Genomic DNA, 18139 nt, shown 5'->3' with positions numbered 1-18139 from the left:
GCGGTGATGCAGCCCAGGATGTCTGGGGTGCCAGGGCACATTGCCAGCACATGTCCAGCTTCTCACCCCCACAGAATGGCTAAATGGAATGACTGCTCAAATCATACCCCTCTCATCCCAAATGCCACCCAGGCAGGGTTTCAGCATCAGTCTCAGAAGAGAAGGCCTGGAGATCAATTTCATCTCAGCCCTACAGATGGTGCCTCTGCAGTAAATGCGCAGTGTGGGGCTGTGACATCAGCAAGAATGTCTGTGCCTCCTGTGTATGTTCTTTCAGGATAAATGGAAAGCTTTGGAGCCACAGCTGCTAGTTCTGAGACTTTTGAGGCTGTAAAGGTACTTTTTACAACACCTTTTAAAGGTGTTGTGATCTGGTCTAAATGCCTAGGTAAAGTGACATTACACAAGTAAGTCCTGCACCAAGCCCTTGTGAGTAACTTCAGAAAGGTTTCTACAGATTTTATTTCTTTAGTTGAAGTGAAAAAGGAATCTATGATGTTCCTTAGTAATTTCCAACTGAGTGTTCCTATTTTATTTCCATCTTAAATTATCTACTTTAATTCCTGCTCTTTTCTAGTATGTTAAAGAAGCCTTGACATAAGTGAACTGTAGTGCAGTCATACCTGAGCCAGGTTACAACTAACTCGAGCACAGAAACAATAAACTATTTCCATGACAGCAAACATGCCAGGGTCCTGGGATGGCACCCTGCTGTACCAGAACAGGGTTGGCAAACAGCCAGTTTGAATCTCTCAACTCTATGTTCCCCAGAACTTGTAGGTCTGGAAAAGGGTTATTCAGCCTGGCTGAGGACAGAACCTGCTCCAGACACTGCTGCTGCCACACTGTCATTCCCTGAACACGACTAATGAGCTCTTGTAAGACTATGTGTACTGGAGAGCATAGTGCAGGTACCCGAATGGCTCTGCAGGAAATCAGCTTAGATAGGGAGACTAATCACTACTGTCCACATTTTTCTTTTTCTTGTCATCCCAAGTTTCCAATTAGCCTCTTGAATATACCATTGTCAGATCTGCTTATCTGCAGGTTTTGAAACCTTTTAGAAAATTTCAGAGCCAGATTTAGGAGATCAGGGCATAGAAAATGGGATTGAGGCAGATTCTTAACACCTAAATCCAGCTGTAAGATCATCTGAGCTCATCTAACTTGTTAAGCACATTTTTTTTCACAGCTGTAGCTTCTCATCTTCCTGTGGTTCTGTTCCTGCCTAGGCTCAAAACAGCTCCTATTCTTGACCAGGATGAAGATGCTCAAAATTTAACATTATGGGTTTGCTTGATACCTTCAAGTGAGCCAGCCCTTATCCTCAGACCTCTGAAGGGCCAACCTAGCAGCTCAAAGCATACCTACATTGCTTATAAACACTAGTGGGTGTCTCATAAGCCACAGTGACCACATCAATTTATTAAACTGCATTCAGCAGAGCTGGTGGTTGGGTTCTCAACCTCCCTCAGCTTTCTCTGTCCTGGCTGTGGCCCAGGCTGCTGTGGGAGATCTATGTTTTCTCCCCCTTGGCCAAAGAGAACTGAACCTCCACCTAACAGTTCCAATAGATGGATATAATTACCTACAGCCCCAGGCTGGGAGTGGTTTTTTTTTTCCCCTACCTTCTTCCCTTGACTTGGACTCAATAAATTCCTTTTAGAGAATTCAGTATTTGTAATTTATGTATTCACTAAGGAAAAGCCAAAGAGGCAGGAGGAAGCCGGACTGTGGCTCAGGGTTGCAGCCAAATATGTAATCCAGTCCCACCTTTTTATTCACTTGGATTCCTTACATTAGCACTTTCTTATGGTTAGTTGAGAGAGTTACCCACAGAAAACACCCAGTGTTGTAAATCACCTCTGAGATACATAATTCTGTGTGTTGAATGAGCAACTTAGGTCCTAAGTGGTCCTTTAAATTTACTGCAGAACCTCAGGACAGAAACAGCTCAGTCAACACAAGGAGGTTTAACTAATCTTCTGCCAAAGAGATTGGGCATGGGAGAAACCTTTATTACTTTTATTCAGTGTTAGTGCATAGCTTTTATAGAAATATTGTGCAGTAACACAGAAGTAGATTGCAGATTTATTTACCTGTGCAAAATACAACTTTAACTTCTTCCCTCTGAACTGTGTTTCATGCAGCTCTATTCTGGCACGAGCAGCTGATTTGGGACTGCTAAAATTTATCCGCACACGCCTGAAGCTTTTGAACAGCTGGAATGTCACACAATCATCATAGGCACGGAACAAACCTTCAAATTTCTCCTGCAAAGGAAAAAGAAATAATACTGAAGATTAACTTTGTGCTCTGTCACATCAGTCTGAGTCAAATAACAATCTGAAACTTGACAATTGTTTAAGCAGGAGGGTTCAGCCTGTGGCCTTTGGGGACAGGTGTCCACAGTCAAATAAAGGCTCTGTGAAGAGAAATTAAGGAAAGCAGTGGTCTAGTAGCGCTGAACTCTGCAAAAAGTTTAGGGGAAGAAGTCTTTAAATTGAGAACCCAGCAGCTATTGAACTTCTCATAAAAGTTGAGCAAATCTATGACAGTGACATACAAAATGAAGCTGAAAGGGCACATGACTGAAAACACCAGACAACAGAGGGCTCATCTGCACAGAAGCAGCCATTGTGCTGAATTACAGTGGAGTCAGACAAAGGCTGCAACTGAGGCTTACATCCACATCAGCACTGCAGGGTCATTTTGTATGGCATGATATGTTTTTCTGGATGCTTTGTCATTTAAATATTTAAGAGAATACACATTTGTTCTTTGAGACATCCTGCAGCATCTGGAAACAAATTGGACAACTGAAAACAGCTATCTGTCCCAAAGACAAACTTCAGGCTTCAAAATATCTAGCTGCAAAAACACTCTCAAAAGCTCATGACAAAAATAGGCATGTTTTAACATTGTTAAAGGAAGGTCTGAAGTTTACCACATCCATGGACTTGAACAGAAATTCAGGGCATTTTGGCAGCCTTGGAGGCTCAGACTCCATGATTTCTCTGCAAGCTGTGAGCACACAGAGGACTAAGTTCCACACCATCAAATAAATCTGAAGTTCTTAAATCAGTTCTGACACTTGCACACGTCTTTCCATTCACACAAGCATTGATTCATAAAATGCCAAGGCTGAAAGGGGGCAGTTATTACTTAGTCCAGCCTTCATGTTTACTCCGATTTCAGACTGCCATCCAGTGAGTCACACTTCAGATCTAAGCATTTTAACTACTGCAATCAAGACTTGAAGTTTTGTAAGATGGAGAATCAGCCAGAACAAAGCCTCTGCTTTTAGGAGTGTTTTGCTCTGGAAAACAAAAACAAAACAAAACAAAACAAAACAAAACAAAAAACCCCAAAACACACCCACACTGGTGAGATGATTTGCCACACCATTTCATATATAGTGAGGGCTGTTATGTCAGGGGTTTGTGTAATTACAATAACCTAATGTATACTGACAATAAACTGATGTGGGTGCCCCATCCCTGGAAATGTTCAAGGCAAGGTTGGATGGGGCTTCGAGCAACCTGGTCTAGTGGAAGGTGTCCCTGCCCATGAAGGGGAACTGGAATGAGATGATCTTTAAGGTTCTTTCAAATTCAAACCATTTCAGGATTCTGTTTTCTTTGCTATCTCTGCAAGTCCTCACAATTTTACATGTTTTAAAATACGACTTCTTTGCTTTTCATCCAGGAAAACAATTTCTTTTCCCTTACAGTGCATATCTGGTAGAGATTACAGAAGATAAAAAAGAAAATAAAATTTGTATAATCTCATCGATACTTCAGTTCAGTCTATTGAGCTAACAAGCAAAAAAAGAATTCAGAACTTCTCAGAAAAATGCATCCTGAAGCACAGTGCAGCTGCATCAGGGAGCACTAACAGCACCGTGGGAGTAACTACTGTCAGACTGAGACATTTGTTAAGGAGTAAACAGGGAAAGAGCCCAGCTCCAGGGCCAGGGCTGTGACACCACAGAGCATGTGCCCCATCTCCTTTCATTCACTGCCAGCTCTGTGCTCTTCCTCCCCATAACTGATATCCCATCGCTGGCACCCTTTCAAAGGAACCTCCCTATGGTCTATTAAGCCTTCATGATTTTCATTTCATTCTGCCTTGACCTCACTCACCTCTTCCTCTCACCGCAGGAGATACTTTGGAGGAATGAAAAAAGAAAAAAGGGAGGCAAGAGCTCTGTGGTTTGGCAGAGTGACTAAAGGCATGAAGCAATCCTCAAAACAGTGTGAAGTGCATAGGTTTGTACAAGCAGGTATAGTCTTACCACCCAATGTCCAAATTTGTCGCCGTTAGGGACACGAAAGAACCACACTCACTCAGGTTCAGAGGTGAGCAGAGAAAGAGAGAGTTTATTATCATTTGTGATTTAAATAGGATTTGGAGTTTGGTTAAAGATTGGTAGATGAGAGGAACACCTTTCTGACCCTAGTGGTCAGTTCACCAGTCCATCACAGACTGGAATGAAAACAATCTACTTTTTTATGTTACATTCGTGAGAGACTCCACTAGAAATATGTAAACAGTCATCAGAAGGCTAAAGAATCAGGGCAACACAAATTGTCAACATTTCACCCCTCAGTTATGCATTTTATCTGCTTTGCTTATATTTTTGAAAAATTCCATTTTCCTGAGCAGAAGCCTACATCCAGTAGCATTTGTATAAAGGTCAGCCAAAAGCAGCAGTCATCCCAGTCCTGTCCTGATGGGAATTTTGATGCTACAACCTTTACAATGACCAGGGAAAAAGGGCTGGGGGAAGGGAGAGAAAAGAATAGGGGCCCAGTGTCTGTGTAAAGTAGGACTCACACAGCATTCAGAAACATAGTCCAAATAAAAAATAAAGTGACTGATCAAAGCTTATGTCTTCATGTTGTCTTTATTACCTATTTCAGATCTCTTCAGTAAATTTTTAAAATTAAGTAAACAAATTTAAATACATATTAGTAGGGGACTTAGCAGTGCTGGGTTAACAGTTAATCCTAAAGCTCTTCAAGCTAAACTGTTCTATGATTCTGTGAGAGATATAAAGGTATCTATATATATATATATATATGTAGGATGATCAAGATATTATAACAGAAGTGTCATAAGGTAAAAATGAGCAGCAAGGTGAACATTTCCCAGTAGTAGCTCTTAGTTTCTCTACAAGTCAACAATGAAATCATTCACCATATTAAAAAAAAGTGGAAGAAGAGTGGAAGGAACCATGGATGGACTTGTCTGGACACTGGGAAGTTATCTATTCCAACTGACTACTTATTAATAAAGAGATGCTCCCTGTCTGGATGCAGCAGTCAGGGCTGTGTGTTTGCCCTCTCTGCAACACATCCCAGAGCCCAGATCTTGGTGAGGGACCTGACACAACATTAGGGAGGACACGATTCTAAAAGTGGGTCCCAGAACAGTGAGCACAAGGAATGTGCTGGGCAAATTCCCAAATTACACTGAGACTCACTCTGATTAGGCACCGAAAGGGATAAATGGAGAACTGTAGAAAAAGCTGATTAAGTCCTGGATGCCATTGCCACACTAGGAGAACTTTAAAGCACTATGGACTTCATTCTGCTTGCTTTTCAATTTGATACTGGCACAGCTTTAGAGACCCAGCCTTGATTAACACTCCTGAAAATGCTGCGGGGAGGAGGAAAATCAAGCCCTCTCTTTGATATTATTACAGGGCAGCCTATCCACAGTGGGGACACTTCCACTGCACTGACTGAAACTGCAACTCCCATTAAAAAGATTCATGCATCTGGACTTTTCTACGTTTTCAGCTGATAATAATAATGACCTCAGCAGAGGTCATTAATCATCAAGTGAAGTTAATGGCCCTCAGCTGCATTTTGAGCCATCCCCACTCCTCCCAGCTTGATATAAATTCCCAGGAAATGCCTTATGCCTTAATTGCTATTGCCTGTGACTTCTAATATCTGCTGAATGCACTTATCTGGATAAAAGTCTTTCAGAGTCATTCCAATCTATAAGAAAATATATCATATACATTTTAAAGACCTAAGCAAATTTTTTCCCTTTCAAATTTTGTAGATAAATTATTCAAGACTCATAATCCTCTCAATTCGGGACTTTTAAAGTGCTTTTGGGATTTGGTACTTTTAAAATGCTTTTAGAAAGTAAATCCTTGAACTTTCAGAGCACTTTCAAAACATGTGAAGAAAACCCATCCAAAGTTAAGCAGCAGTGTTGCTTTTCTTAAAAAGTCAAAATGTAGAAAGTCAAGAGTTACACATTTATTTCTGGGATTTTGGAGTGTCTTCATCCATCCCAAGTATGTCTCAATGAGGCCCAAATAATGCTTTGGAAAATGTGAGCAACCCTCACTTCACCAAGTTCTCACTTCTCCCTCATGAGCCCCTTGCCATGTCTTCATGTTGTCCTTTGTCCAACACTGGGCACGTTTCCCCAGTTCTTTCCTGTCACCTTCTGTCAGCTCCCATCACTCAGTGCCTCTAGCAGTTTCCAAAGTTCTTTTTTTGTTTGTTTTCTAAATTAACGAAATTAGCACAAAGTAGGACCATACTAATTAAAGCTGCTGATTAGTCCAGCTTGATGGTTATCATTTAGGACAGCCAATGCCGAGAATAAACAGAGCACCATGCAAGGAAGAAATGAGCGCTGGAGTGACAGACAGGAACTAAAAGCCTCTGAGGACAAGGGCAAACCTATGCCCTCCTGGAATAAAAACTATTTCCAGCACTAAATGGAAGCTCATCAGGGACCAAGACCTGCAAGTCACATGGTAACAGTGATCAGTGAAATGCAGCCATAGGGAGGTAAACAAGATGCTGGGTATATTTGGAAATTTCCAGTAAAGCAAGGAGAGTATTAACAGCATGGTATAGGGCACTATAGCAGCTCATTAAAAATGCAGCATTTCTTGCCTGTATCCTAAGCAGATTAATGGGAGTAGATCCTACTAAAGGTTACAGGAGGTGCTGGAATGAGTCCAGAGAAGGACAACAGAGCTGGGGAGGGATCTGGAGCACAAGTCTGATGAGAAGAAGCTGACGGAGCAGGGGGAGCTCGGGAGAAAAGGAAGCTCAGGGGGAATAGTTTCCCTCTCCACAACTCCCTGACAGGAGGGGGCAGCCAGGTGGGGGTCAGACTCTGCTCCCAGGGAACAAGTGACAGGACAAGAGGACATGGCCTCAAGCTGGACCAGGGGAGGTTTAGGCTGGACATTAGGAACAATTTTTTCACTGCAAGGCTTGACAGGCATTGGAACAGACTGCTCAGGCAATTGGTGGAATCACCATCCCTGGGAGTGCTCAAAAGGCAGGTGGATGTGGCACCTGGGGACATGGATTAGTGGTCATCACAGTAGTGCTGGGTTAATGGTTGAGTTCGATGACCTTAAAGATCTTTTCCATCTTTAACCATTCCATAATTCTATAAATTAACAACTTACAAAGTAAGAAATGAAAATGCTTGGCTTATTTAGCAAAACAAAGCAAAGTCTGAGAAGAGATAGGACAGTTATCAGTAATTTACCAGTAGTGTTCAGAGCAAGGACAAATCACACTGTATGGAATAAATCTAGAAGACTACGTTGGCATAAAACAAGTGGAAACAGTTTGCATAAACAGGTTTAGTCTAGAAGTTAAAAAAGGCTTCAAACATCAGAGTAATGATCCAGAAACAACAGCAGCGGCAGCAAATTATTTTTTTAAGATTGAATTTGGTTAGTTCATGTGAGGGACTATGACAAAGTATCGACACAATGAGCATTGTAAAACATGACAGCTATAATTAGCAAGTGAATTGGGTTCTGACACAGCAAGTTCCTGTGATTTATTTCCAAACATTTCTTTCATGAATAGCTCCACTGGTATTGTGTTCATTCAGGACAAAAGCCAAGGCCTAATTCAAATCAATGGAAGCTTTTCCACAGACATCAGCGAGCTTTGGATTAGAGCCCTAGAACTCAGAACCCAAATTACATTTCATTATTCAGTGTGTTTACACTCATTATCACCCTTGCTACACATTTGATTTAGGAGATGGCTGTGATTTAGAACTTTAGCCTAATGCTTTTCCTAGAGTTTTGCAAGCAAATAAAGAAAGCATTTTTCCTATTTTAATTTTTCCTGTTCATTCACGTAAAAGATACCCCAAGGAACTAACCACAATAGGGAAAGGGATATAATTTGCAATTATGAAATTAATTTTTCCTGAAATTAGCTCTGTACCGGATAAAAATATCCCTGTAAGACATAAACTCCTATCTCAGAGTTGAATGTATTCTGTTTCCAGACAAGCCACGCTGGCTGCAACCCTACAAAGCTCTCATGAGAGCTCTCACAAGAAAAAAGACAGAATTTGGTAAAACTGTGGAAGCTGTGCACTTAAGAGTCTTGTACCAAAAACAATCTAAGAACAGATTAATTCTCTGTTTATAGCAAAAAAGATGGGCACACCAGTTACTTCTAGAGGGATAAAGTAGTATCCTTTATTTTGTTTTATTTAACAAAAATATAAACAGAAGCCTATAATATACGAGCTGAAGTGATTTCAGCATTGAGGTATGTCAATGTCACGTGAAAGGTATTGTAATGACCTAGCCTGGATACTGTGTGGTGCTCTTCTCATCCATGATTAAGGAAGATGGAGGCAAGATGGAAGAGCAACAAAAGACTGCAAGGATGATTAGAGAAGTTGTGAACCTGTCACAGGAGGTAAAGGCAGATGATATCCATTCCTGGAAGTGTTCAAAGCCAGGCTGGACAGGGACCTGAGCAACCTCATGTAGTGGAAGGTGTCCCTGCCCAGGGCTGGGGCTGAAATGAGATGGTCACTTCCAGGTCAAACCATCCTGGGATTCTGGGATCTTGCCTTGGGAAAGAGAACACGAAGTATGAGGTGTTTCCTGCTGCATCTGTGTGTAAGAAAATCAATAAATAATGTGAAGGGAAAGAGATTAGCAGAATTAAAATAACCAACAGTGCTGATATTAAACAAAGACTGCCTGTTAAAAGATTTAGACTTAAACTGAGGCTGTTACTTAGCACTAGACCTGTAACATATCAAAATGCCACTGGCCCAGAAATAGAAAAAAAGCCTAATTACTTTGATGAAAAGGCTAAGAAGGAAAGATTAGAGAAGAGCACTATGCATTTCTATGGTTCTCAAAGACAAAAGGAGAGGAAAGACTAGCAGAAAACAAAAAGGGATCCTGATTTGTCTAATGAAAACTTAAAAGAACTGGGTTCACCTGAAGTGCTTTTAACAATTATTTAATGAGCCACACAAAACAAGCAAGCAGCTTGATACAACTCACATGTGAAAATTCCTTAAAAGCAAGAACTCCCACAAGTAGCCAGTGTAAGCAACAGGCTCTTCAATGATCAAATTCTCTGCTTCTAAAAAGATGAAACTCATTGGGAAATCCTGGTAGTGCATATGAAAAACCGCTATTGATTCTCAGTTAAAATTCCAGGAGTGTTGTAAATAGGGGAAATATTTTAAATCAGCGATGATTGAGAATCCCTATGGGCTTGTCCTGCTGCCTTTAAATAATGGCAGGAGAAAAAAGTGCAAATTTACCATTTAGAGATTGCCTTAAGGTAAAGGTCTCCAGGTTGTAGCTTTTTATTTCACCTTTCACTGTAGGTAGCTGTAGGTGAGAGTGTGGGATCTTCCTACTCCCTCCTTGCAAGTGGGGAAGGGTATTATTTGAATAAAATATTCACACTGAATATGTCTGAATGTTGGTCTGCAGAAAGTTTCTTCTGTTACCCTCACGCAATCCCACAGCTGGCAACAGCAATGGAAAAATATGTCTTTCCACCTGCCATTCAACAAGGTACATTTTAAAAGGACATTTCTACACGTGAGATATTTTGAAAGGGGGGAAAACCAGGGAACACTGGCTATTTTGTCAGGTAATCAGGATCACAAAGCACCCTGCAATAACCTCCTGGTTACTGTATTGTCCAAAAGTGTGTTCCTCACCTTGAAACTCAGTGCAAAGCCCTGCTCATTTCTTCGTGAAGTTAGATTACAGCATTGTGTGAGGGCTGGAAAGAGCTTGGGTTTATCTACATGGCACTAATTACCATCTTCCAAAATTGAACAATTCTCTAAGTACCTGAACAAACCAACCCAGTTTGCTACCCCAGTCCATTCAGTTTGTTTTTCTAGGCTTGGCTTTCTCCTTTTTTCAAGAGGTGAAGGTCAGGTAAATTGTGAACCAGAGATGAAATGAAACAGTAAAGCCAAAACAAAATTTAAGGCTGGGCTTCAAGATGGGGGGCGTTACAAAATGCATTAAATCTTGCTCTCTCCAGTAAAATAAAGGTTGATTTGCCTGCACTACTGCAATCCTGATAAAGGGGAGCCAAATACTTTTAAGCTTTACTATGTAAAGAATGCAGTTTGTATTTCAGAAGTGATGCCCAATGGCCTCATAGCTCTGCAATTTGCAGTGAACCAACCCTAAACAGAAGCACCCTAAACTGGCCACAAAACACAGTCTTGGTCCATGGCTCACACCTGCTGGTGTGTTACCCTTACACACCAGGGGCACTTCAGAGGCATCTACATAGAACTATTAGACCCTGAAGGATGCATTGAGTGTACTGCCCTCCACATTGTGCCAAAACCATTCTGACAGCAGAAATATCTGATGTAATGCTTACTGCTTACAGATCCAGTGTCTTGTTCCAGAGAAGGACTTTGAGGAAGTATAACAGATGTTACACAATGTTGTAAAGACATTTGTAACTCGTCATCTCTCAAAGAGCCCTGATGGCAAAAGTAGGTCAGGAGCTGGAAGAAGTTTGCTGGTCCCACCCCACACTGGGACTAAGGCAGGAAGAGACATCCATCCCTCACCAGCCCTACTGCATTACATGCCCACCACGGCATGACAGCACTGAAAACATCCCAGTGAACAGAACAACACAGATGTCCCTCTTGAAAAATCAGCTGAACCAAATAAATTTACCTTCGTGTTCCAGCTCATCAGCACAACAAAAGGTACAGAGATAATATCTGCCCCAAAGCTTAATGGAAATGCATTCACATTTCAGAAGAGGCTGACAAATGTCAGGGGCACAGAATTTTGCTGCGTTGTCTTTTCTGTTTTTAACCAGCTCATATCCCTGTTTACCTCAATGTGACGCACATTCCTCCTGCTTAGCTCCACTGATCTGGAAACCAAAGGCTCCTTCAAGATGAAATAAATTGTTCCTGTGGCAATGCCAAGGGGCTGATTTAATATAGTTTGGAGAGTTCTCAATTCAATTTCACACCCAACGATTGAGCTAAAAGAAAAATCCACACTTTACATTTCTTCTTTATAGGAGCACTGTTATTTTACTGTATCATCAGCCACAGCTTTTCTGAGCACACCATATTTGAAGTACTCCAGTTCCAGATGCTGTATGAGCTTCCTGAAATGCTGGAAGTGCTCTTTCAAACCAGCTGGCAAAGTGCACATTCTATGACCAGATCTATTAGTTTCAACCCCAGTGCTGGGGAGTGTTCTGTAGAGACATTATTCTTTGTTTCCTGAAAAGCTACATTTGATTCCAGTCCTGGCTACTATTAATGTGGAACATCACATAATAGTTGTCTTTTTTTTCCCTTTTGCATTGTATCTGGCAGTGGAAAAAAAAAAATCAAAACCTGAACAGATTTGTGGATGATTTAATGCATTTGTTTTCCAAATAGCTGCCTTGCATTTTGGCTTGAGAATGCTAAGAACAAAGACACAAAGCAAATATTCAGACTGTCCTGAAAAAACAGCCTATTTTTCCTTGCTTTAAGATTTCAAACAATAACTGAGTAGATAATGTCTTTTGTGAACTCCAAGGGGCTCATCTGCATTGGATTTAAGAATGTTCATAGTAAAATATCAGCTATCGCTTTTGTCTTGTTCCTGTTGTTAAGCCAAACAATTAATTGGTAGCAAAAGGAACAAATTACTGTGTATGTTTCTAAAGTTCTTATTATCTTAATTCAGCACACAAAATAAGGAAGAATAACAACCTTAATTAGTTTTTTACCAAAAGCTGCTACATTTATGTTAATAAAGAATGTTCCAAGAGCAGATCTCTGCAGCAAAACAGTTGGTGCTGAGGACTTTCTGATCAGGTGCCATGGATTGAATGCCCATTAGCAGTTGGAGCATATCAGGCACACGACTAGAGTGCATCTTCTATATGAATTTCATCTGAAAGGCATCCAGTTCATGAACTGCTCTGTGATGTGAATGAAAAGCACAGTTAATGAAGAGCAACAGAAAATCTGCCTCATGAGAACACCCAGCACAGACTCAAAAGGGTAATGTAGACACAAGCCTGTATCTTTCATAAAAATAGTTAGCTGCCACTCCAGGAGAAGAAAAAAAAAAAAAAAAAACCCTCCACAACCAAACTGAAGTGCCAGAGACAATAATAAGTAAGGGACTGGTGGTCAAACCTGTGCACAAAACTAGGACTGAAGTTATTTATTATGAGAAGCTGTGTGAAAATTATTCATATTCATAGAACTATAGAATGGTTTGGGTTGGAAGGGACCTTAAAGCTCACCTAGTTCCAAATCCCTGCTGTGGGCAGGGACACCTTCCACTAAACCAGGTTGCCCCAAGCCCTGTCCTACCTGGTTTGGACATTGCCAGGCATGGGGCAGCCACAGCTTCTCTGGGCAACCTGTGCCAGGGCCTCACCACCCTCTCATCAAAGAATTGCTTCCCATTACCTGTATAAACTTTGATACTGTAAGAAAAGCTTTATGACACTGTTTTTCACTGATCTTTGGCAACAGTAATTTCATCTCCTCAAGCCTTCTGAGGCCACCCCATTGCCCTGTTCATGTGGTGACACTGAAGCCAGGACAGACCCACAATCATGGTGGGAAACCACAGGCTCACAGGAAACCATGGGAGTAGAACCAGAGTTTCCATAACTCATTCTGAACCACTTTGGTTCTACACAATCCCCCACCGGAGTATAGAAACCTCAGCCTCTTAAAAATCTGTTACCGAGGCTGTGAAAGTGTCAGGGGACACCTCCGTTGTTGTGATGCAGAATCAGGACGTCAGTGTGCAAAATGCTAAATGCAAGGATGAACTACAATAAAGGCAACACCAAGAGCCGAGAAACTGTGTCTTATTTATACTCTTAGAGATGCACCGTTGTAAAACAACCATAAAATGCACATTACTTATTCCCTGACACTGTCAACCCAGTTAAACTAGAAAAATAAACAAGAACAAGCCATGGGACAGTTTAAACAAATAAAATGCTTGCATTGCCCGTTCCTGATTTACTGTTTTGCCTACAGTGATCAACATTTATAGCATTTCAGCTGTTCTCATCAGTCATGGGGAATGCTTTCTCCCTCTCCTCTAACACTGCAAACTGCATGAATAGGACTAAAAATATAGTTTCAACTTGTCTGGATTTGGAAAGGACACTGACAATTTTGAAAGTGACTATGAAGCAAAAAAAAAAAAAAAAAAAAACCAAACAAAAACAAGTAGGAGAGCAGAATAGAACTTAGTATTATGCAGCTCCATAAGTGTTACTTAACTGATGAAAAAAGGTATCAAGGGAAACTCCTGACACACCAATGCACATCCTCTCATCATCATCATCCTCTCTCTACTTCCTCTGCAGCCCACAGTCAGTGACCCCCCAGTCACAACCAGCAGTACTGTGACCACTGTCTAACGCTCTGCTTGTGCTGTTTGACTGTTCCTTGCTCTTCCCAGTCTGTCTCCACCATCTGTCATTCCTTGTCTTACACTTCATTTGCAAATTACTCAAGCAGGTCTGTTGTCTGTACATCTGAGCAGCTCCGAGGAGCTGCAGCCTCTGAGATTGGAGGCTCTTTGTACAATGAAGATAAACCAAGGATGGGAATACTTTGCCTCCAGTCAAGTGGCTGAGTGGAGTCTTTAGCAAACCTACACTAACTACAAGTAAATGGTGTTTCAGAATTGATGGAATAAACAAAAGTATCAGAGATAAACACGTAAGGAAGTGGAAAAAAAGGAAACTTAAGAAAAAATCATCACTGGGCTGGAAGAGAAGGAAATGTCCTGTTGTCACTGGAACCCCCAGTTCAGCACTGACTTACAAAAAAACTGAAGATGCTTTCCAGTTTGAATAAATTTCAGTGGAAAAATAAAAGTGCTTGAAATACTTCTACACTTTTTCTTCCCCAGCTGTTTTCTTCCCCATCAGAGGTCCCAGTCTTTAGAGGACGCCAGGATCTCAAGCTCAGATGCTGAAATACCAAAGGAACACCACACAGTGGTTTACCGGCCTATTAAAAAGATTTCAACAGCATGTTTTAATTTCCTGTATACACCACAATGCTTAATTAGCCTCTAGAACTTTATAGTGTTTTAGTACCTCATGACATCAAGAATTTAGCACACATCAGAAAACCGGGCTTGTGCAGGCCAGGAAAAGAGGGTTTGTGTGGACTTAGTAAGCAGATTCCAGCACCCAAAAAGGCTGAGATGACAGATACAGATTCTGTACTGGGTACAAAAGGGCAGAAAAAGAAGCAGAGGTTTCCATCTGACTCAACAGCCACTAGTACCATCCACTTCCAGACAGGACATAGGGAATTTCAGTCTTACAGTGATATAATTGTTTTATTAGGCAGATGGAAGGAACCCCAGGGTGAAAAAGCAAATGTTCCTGACCAAACTGCTCCCATGTCATTTTTCAACCAACTGGAAAATTTCCAGTTGGCACGAATTCTGTTTAGAAACAAGAATTGGAAAGTAGACTAATCCTATATTAGAGTTAAAACTAGCACTGCCCTTCATAAAATGATTTTCATTTCCTGATGTGAAAAATATATCAGCAACAGCATGATATTAAAAAGATACTAGACTGGGATTATGAAACTGAAGCTGCAGTCCACAGATCCAGAGCAATTGGTGAGAAGAAACAAACCCTGTGACTGGCAAGCAGAGTGGTAACAAATGGAGATATTCTTCTTTTTATGAACAGGTTTTTTACAAATAAGTAGGACACAAAAATAATCAGTATCCCATAGTTTCTTGCCCTGTGGCACTGTTTCACACTGGCTCTGTGTTGCAAATTTGCCTTGCAAATACCCTTGTGCCAGTCTGGAACATTGGAGACAGATGTGTAGAACCAGAGAATGTCCAGAGCTAGAAGGGACCCACAAGGATGATCAAAGTCTAACTCCTGGCCCTGCACAGGACACCCCAACAATCCCACCCTGTGCCTGAGAGCATTTTCCAAACATTCCTTGAGCTCCTGTCGACCTTGGGGCTGTGACCATTCCCTGGGGAGCCCACCCAGTGCCCAATCACCCTCTGGGGAATCCAACCTGAGCCTCCCATGACACAGTGCAGACTAAAGGAGTCTGAGGTCCAGGAGATCTTTTGGTGCAAACAGATTCTAAACGACAGGAGAAGAAGTGCGATGCCAAACCTGGTGGAAGTAGTCATTCAAACTAAAGGGAAGACACCTGTTCACTGGGGAAGTTACATCTTCAGAGTACAGAGGGTGTCCCAGACCACTCTGCCTGATCCATGGACTGTGCCTGCGTCTAGCTGCACATTACTGCAATTCAAAAGCAGCATCAGTTGTAGTCCCAAGAACAGAATTTACTCTTTAGAACTTAAATTGAAAATTGTGTATTTAATCAGTATGGGATATTAGTATTTAATTAAGAAGGGCAAATTATCAACTAAATGTGAATACAGTCATGCTCAGCATAGTCCAGACTTTCTCCAAGGGATACTCAAACCAGAAACACAATAGAACTGGATTTGCTACATATAAACTTCAAATTTTATGGAAAATATTACAAGATAATAAACCAATGAGGGTACCTTCATGTAAGTAGTCTCAACTGAAAGAGGTCAGGTTTAGATTGGGTATCAGGAAGAAATTCTTCCCTGTGAGGGTGGTAAGGCCCTGGCACAGGTTGCCCAGAGAAGCCCTGGCTGCCCCATCCCTGGGAGCATTCAAGACCAGGTGGGATAGGGCTTGGAGCAACCCGGTCTATGGAAGGTGTCCCTGCCCATGGCAGGAGGTGGGACTGGATAATCTTTAAGGACCCTTGCAACCCAAACCAGTCTGTGATTCTGTAATTTCATGATTCTAAAACAGAGTAGTTAAATAGGTACCAATCTGCAACATTGTCATCCACACCTCATTTTACACACAAATGTACAAATGTACATTCCCATCATACCATCATTTTACCATACTTTTACCAACTACTTATTCCCAAAGTAAATTCCCCTTATCCAAGACCTTCTCTTTAGAGAATTGTTACTATCCTTTGCTCTGCTTCTATACAATACATAAACTATAAAACTGTATAATAGTTAAAGCTTAAGCAGGGACTTTACACTGAGCCAATGACATGAAAAAATATTCTGTACTGTTTTCTAGGATGCAGCATGAATTGACTAAACTCCTGTTTCGTGACTGCTACTGTATGCCAGGCTTCTTGCCCTTTCCCAAAAAATGTCACCACTTTGGGAGTTAGGATTGCAGGCAGCTTGCTTACATCACTGCAGTTTTTCAACAGTGTCAGTCTAATAAATTGCTACAAAAGCATGAAGCAGATAGCTAAATATCTTCTTTATTTACTTATTTAAAAAAAAAAAAAAACAGGCAAAAAGGAATCAGCCCCCAAGCCTCTAAAATTTTAAGTACACCAATAATTTACTTCTGTCTAACATAAGCAGCATACTCATTTCTGCTATTGCCCAGCATTTGGCTTTGTTCCCAGCTGTCCTGATTAATAAGAATTTTTTTTTAGCTCAACAACTCTCAGATTCTGGTTCAAGGACTGGCAGCCGCCTGCAGAAAGCTGGCTGGTCACACAGCCCTGCAGTTCCTCTCATGGAATCAGCTGTTTCTAAAGATAAAGGTACTACTTTTCACACATCAGTGGTTTTCTTCTTAGGCTCTGTAAACAAGGTAGCAACATGAAATTTCCTTTCTAGACAAGAAAATGTGCATCTGAAAAGTCTACCCAGTCTCACCAGCGACAAACAGCACAGCTACAACAGCAGACTTGGGCTGGCGCACCTCACCTGTAAGGAAAGGATGAGAGACTTGAGGTTGTTCAGTCTGGAGAAGAGAAGGCTTTAGGAGTTCTGAGCTTTATGGCAGCCTTGGGATACTTAAAGGATATATAAGAAAGACGGAGAGAGACTTTTACTATGGCCTGTAGTGACAGACAAGGGGCAATGAGTTTAAACTAAAGAGGGCAAGTTTAGATTGGACCTAAGGTAGAAATTCTTCCCTGGAAGTGTTCAAGGCGAGGTTGGATGGGGCTTGGAGCAACCTGGTCTGGTGTAAGGTGTCCCTGTACAAGGCAGGGGATGGAACCAGATGACATTTGAAGGTCCCTCCCAACCCAAACCATTCAGTGAATCCACTTTTTTTTTTTGCTTAGAAAAGTGTGATACTGCTGCTAATTATCCACTGCAATTCATAAGAACTCAAGAGATTTGCAACAGACAACAGTTTAATCATGTGAATGTCTTCATACAGATGTGACTTTGATTTATTTCTTTTTGCACTAAATTTCATCCTGTTGTTTAACCAAGGGTTGTTCAGAAATTTGACCCTGCCCTACCAGGACAGTGTCATTCCCACTTTTTTTTGAGGTTTTTCCTTTTTGACTACTGTCATCATTCTCAACCTGCTTTCAGGAAGGAGCATGTGAGCTCATCTACTTAAATGGCTTCACCATTTGAGAATGAACTGGTTCTGGTTTAGACATTCTGTAAACAACTATGCACCCACCTTATGGAAATTAAATTTGGAGTGTAGATTACTTATGGAAATGACTTGAACAGTGTGAAAGCTTTAGTCAAAATATCTACACTCCACATCTCCTTTATCCCACTTATCCCATTGCCCTGTCAAACAAGGAAGGCACATTGATTTGACATGACTTGGTCTACACAGCCCAGTCCTAATTACTTCCAAAGTACTTCCAAACTTATTTCCAAAATTCAAGTCAGAGAAAAATACCTGTAATTGTCCTTTCCCCCTTGTAAACACAAATGCTATTTTTTTATCTGCCATCCTCAGCAGTCTCTTTGTAACCCATGAATTCTTAAAGA

At 41.2% G+C, this 18139-nt stretch overlaps 1 protein-coding gene across 5 annotated transcripts in view; it reads right to left on the bottom strand.

Annotated features, from left to right (window-relative positions):
• Positions 1 to 18139, bottom strand: part of RCAN2 (regulator of calcineurin 2) — an 80079-nt gene that overhangs the window by 10260 nt on the left and 51680 nt on the right. For all 5 annotated transcript variants that reach the window (XM_066180046.1, XM_066180047.1, XM_066180048.1 and 2 more), the window contains one exon: positions 2100 to 2273. In XM_066180046.1, coding sequence (XP_066036143.1) covers positions 2100 to 2273 — 174 coding nt within the window. The remainder of the gene's footprint in view (positions 1 to 2099; positions 2274 to 18139) is intronic.

The sequence above is a fragment of the Chamaea fasciata genome, unplaced genomic scaffold (genome assembly GCF_029207755.1).
Source record: "Chamaea fasciata isolate MVZ Bird 193981 ecotype frontalis unplaced genomic scaffold, bChaFas1.0.hap1 SCAF_3, whole genome shotgun sequence".
In the NCBI taxonomy this organism is placed as follows: domain Eukaryota; kingdom Metazoa; phylum Chordata; class Aves; order Passeriformes; family Sylviidae; genus Chamaea; species Chamaea fasciata.
Note: the sequence above shows the minus strand (reverse complement) of the source record. Positions and strands in the feature narration are given on the sequence as shown.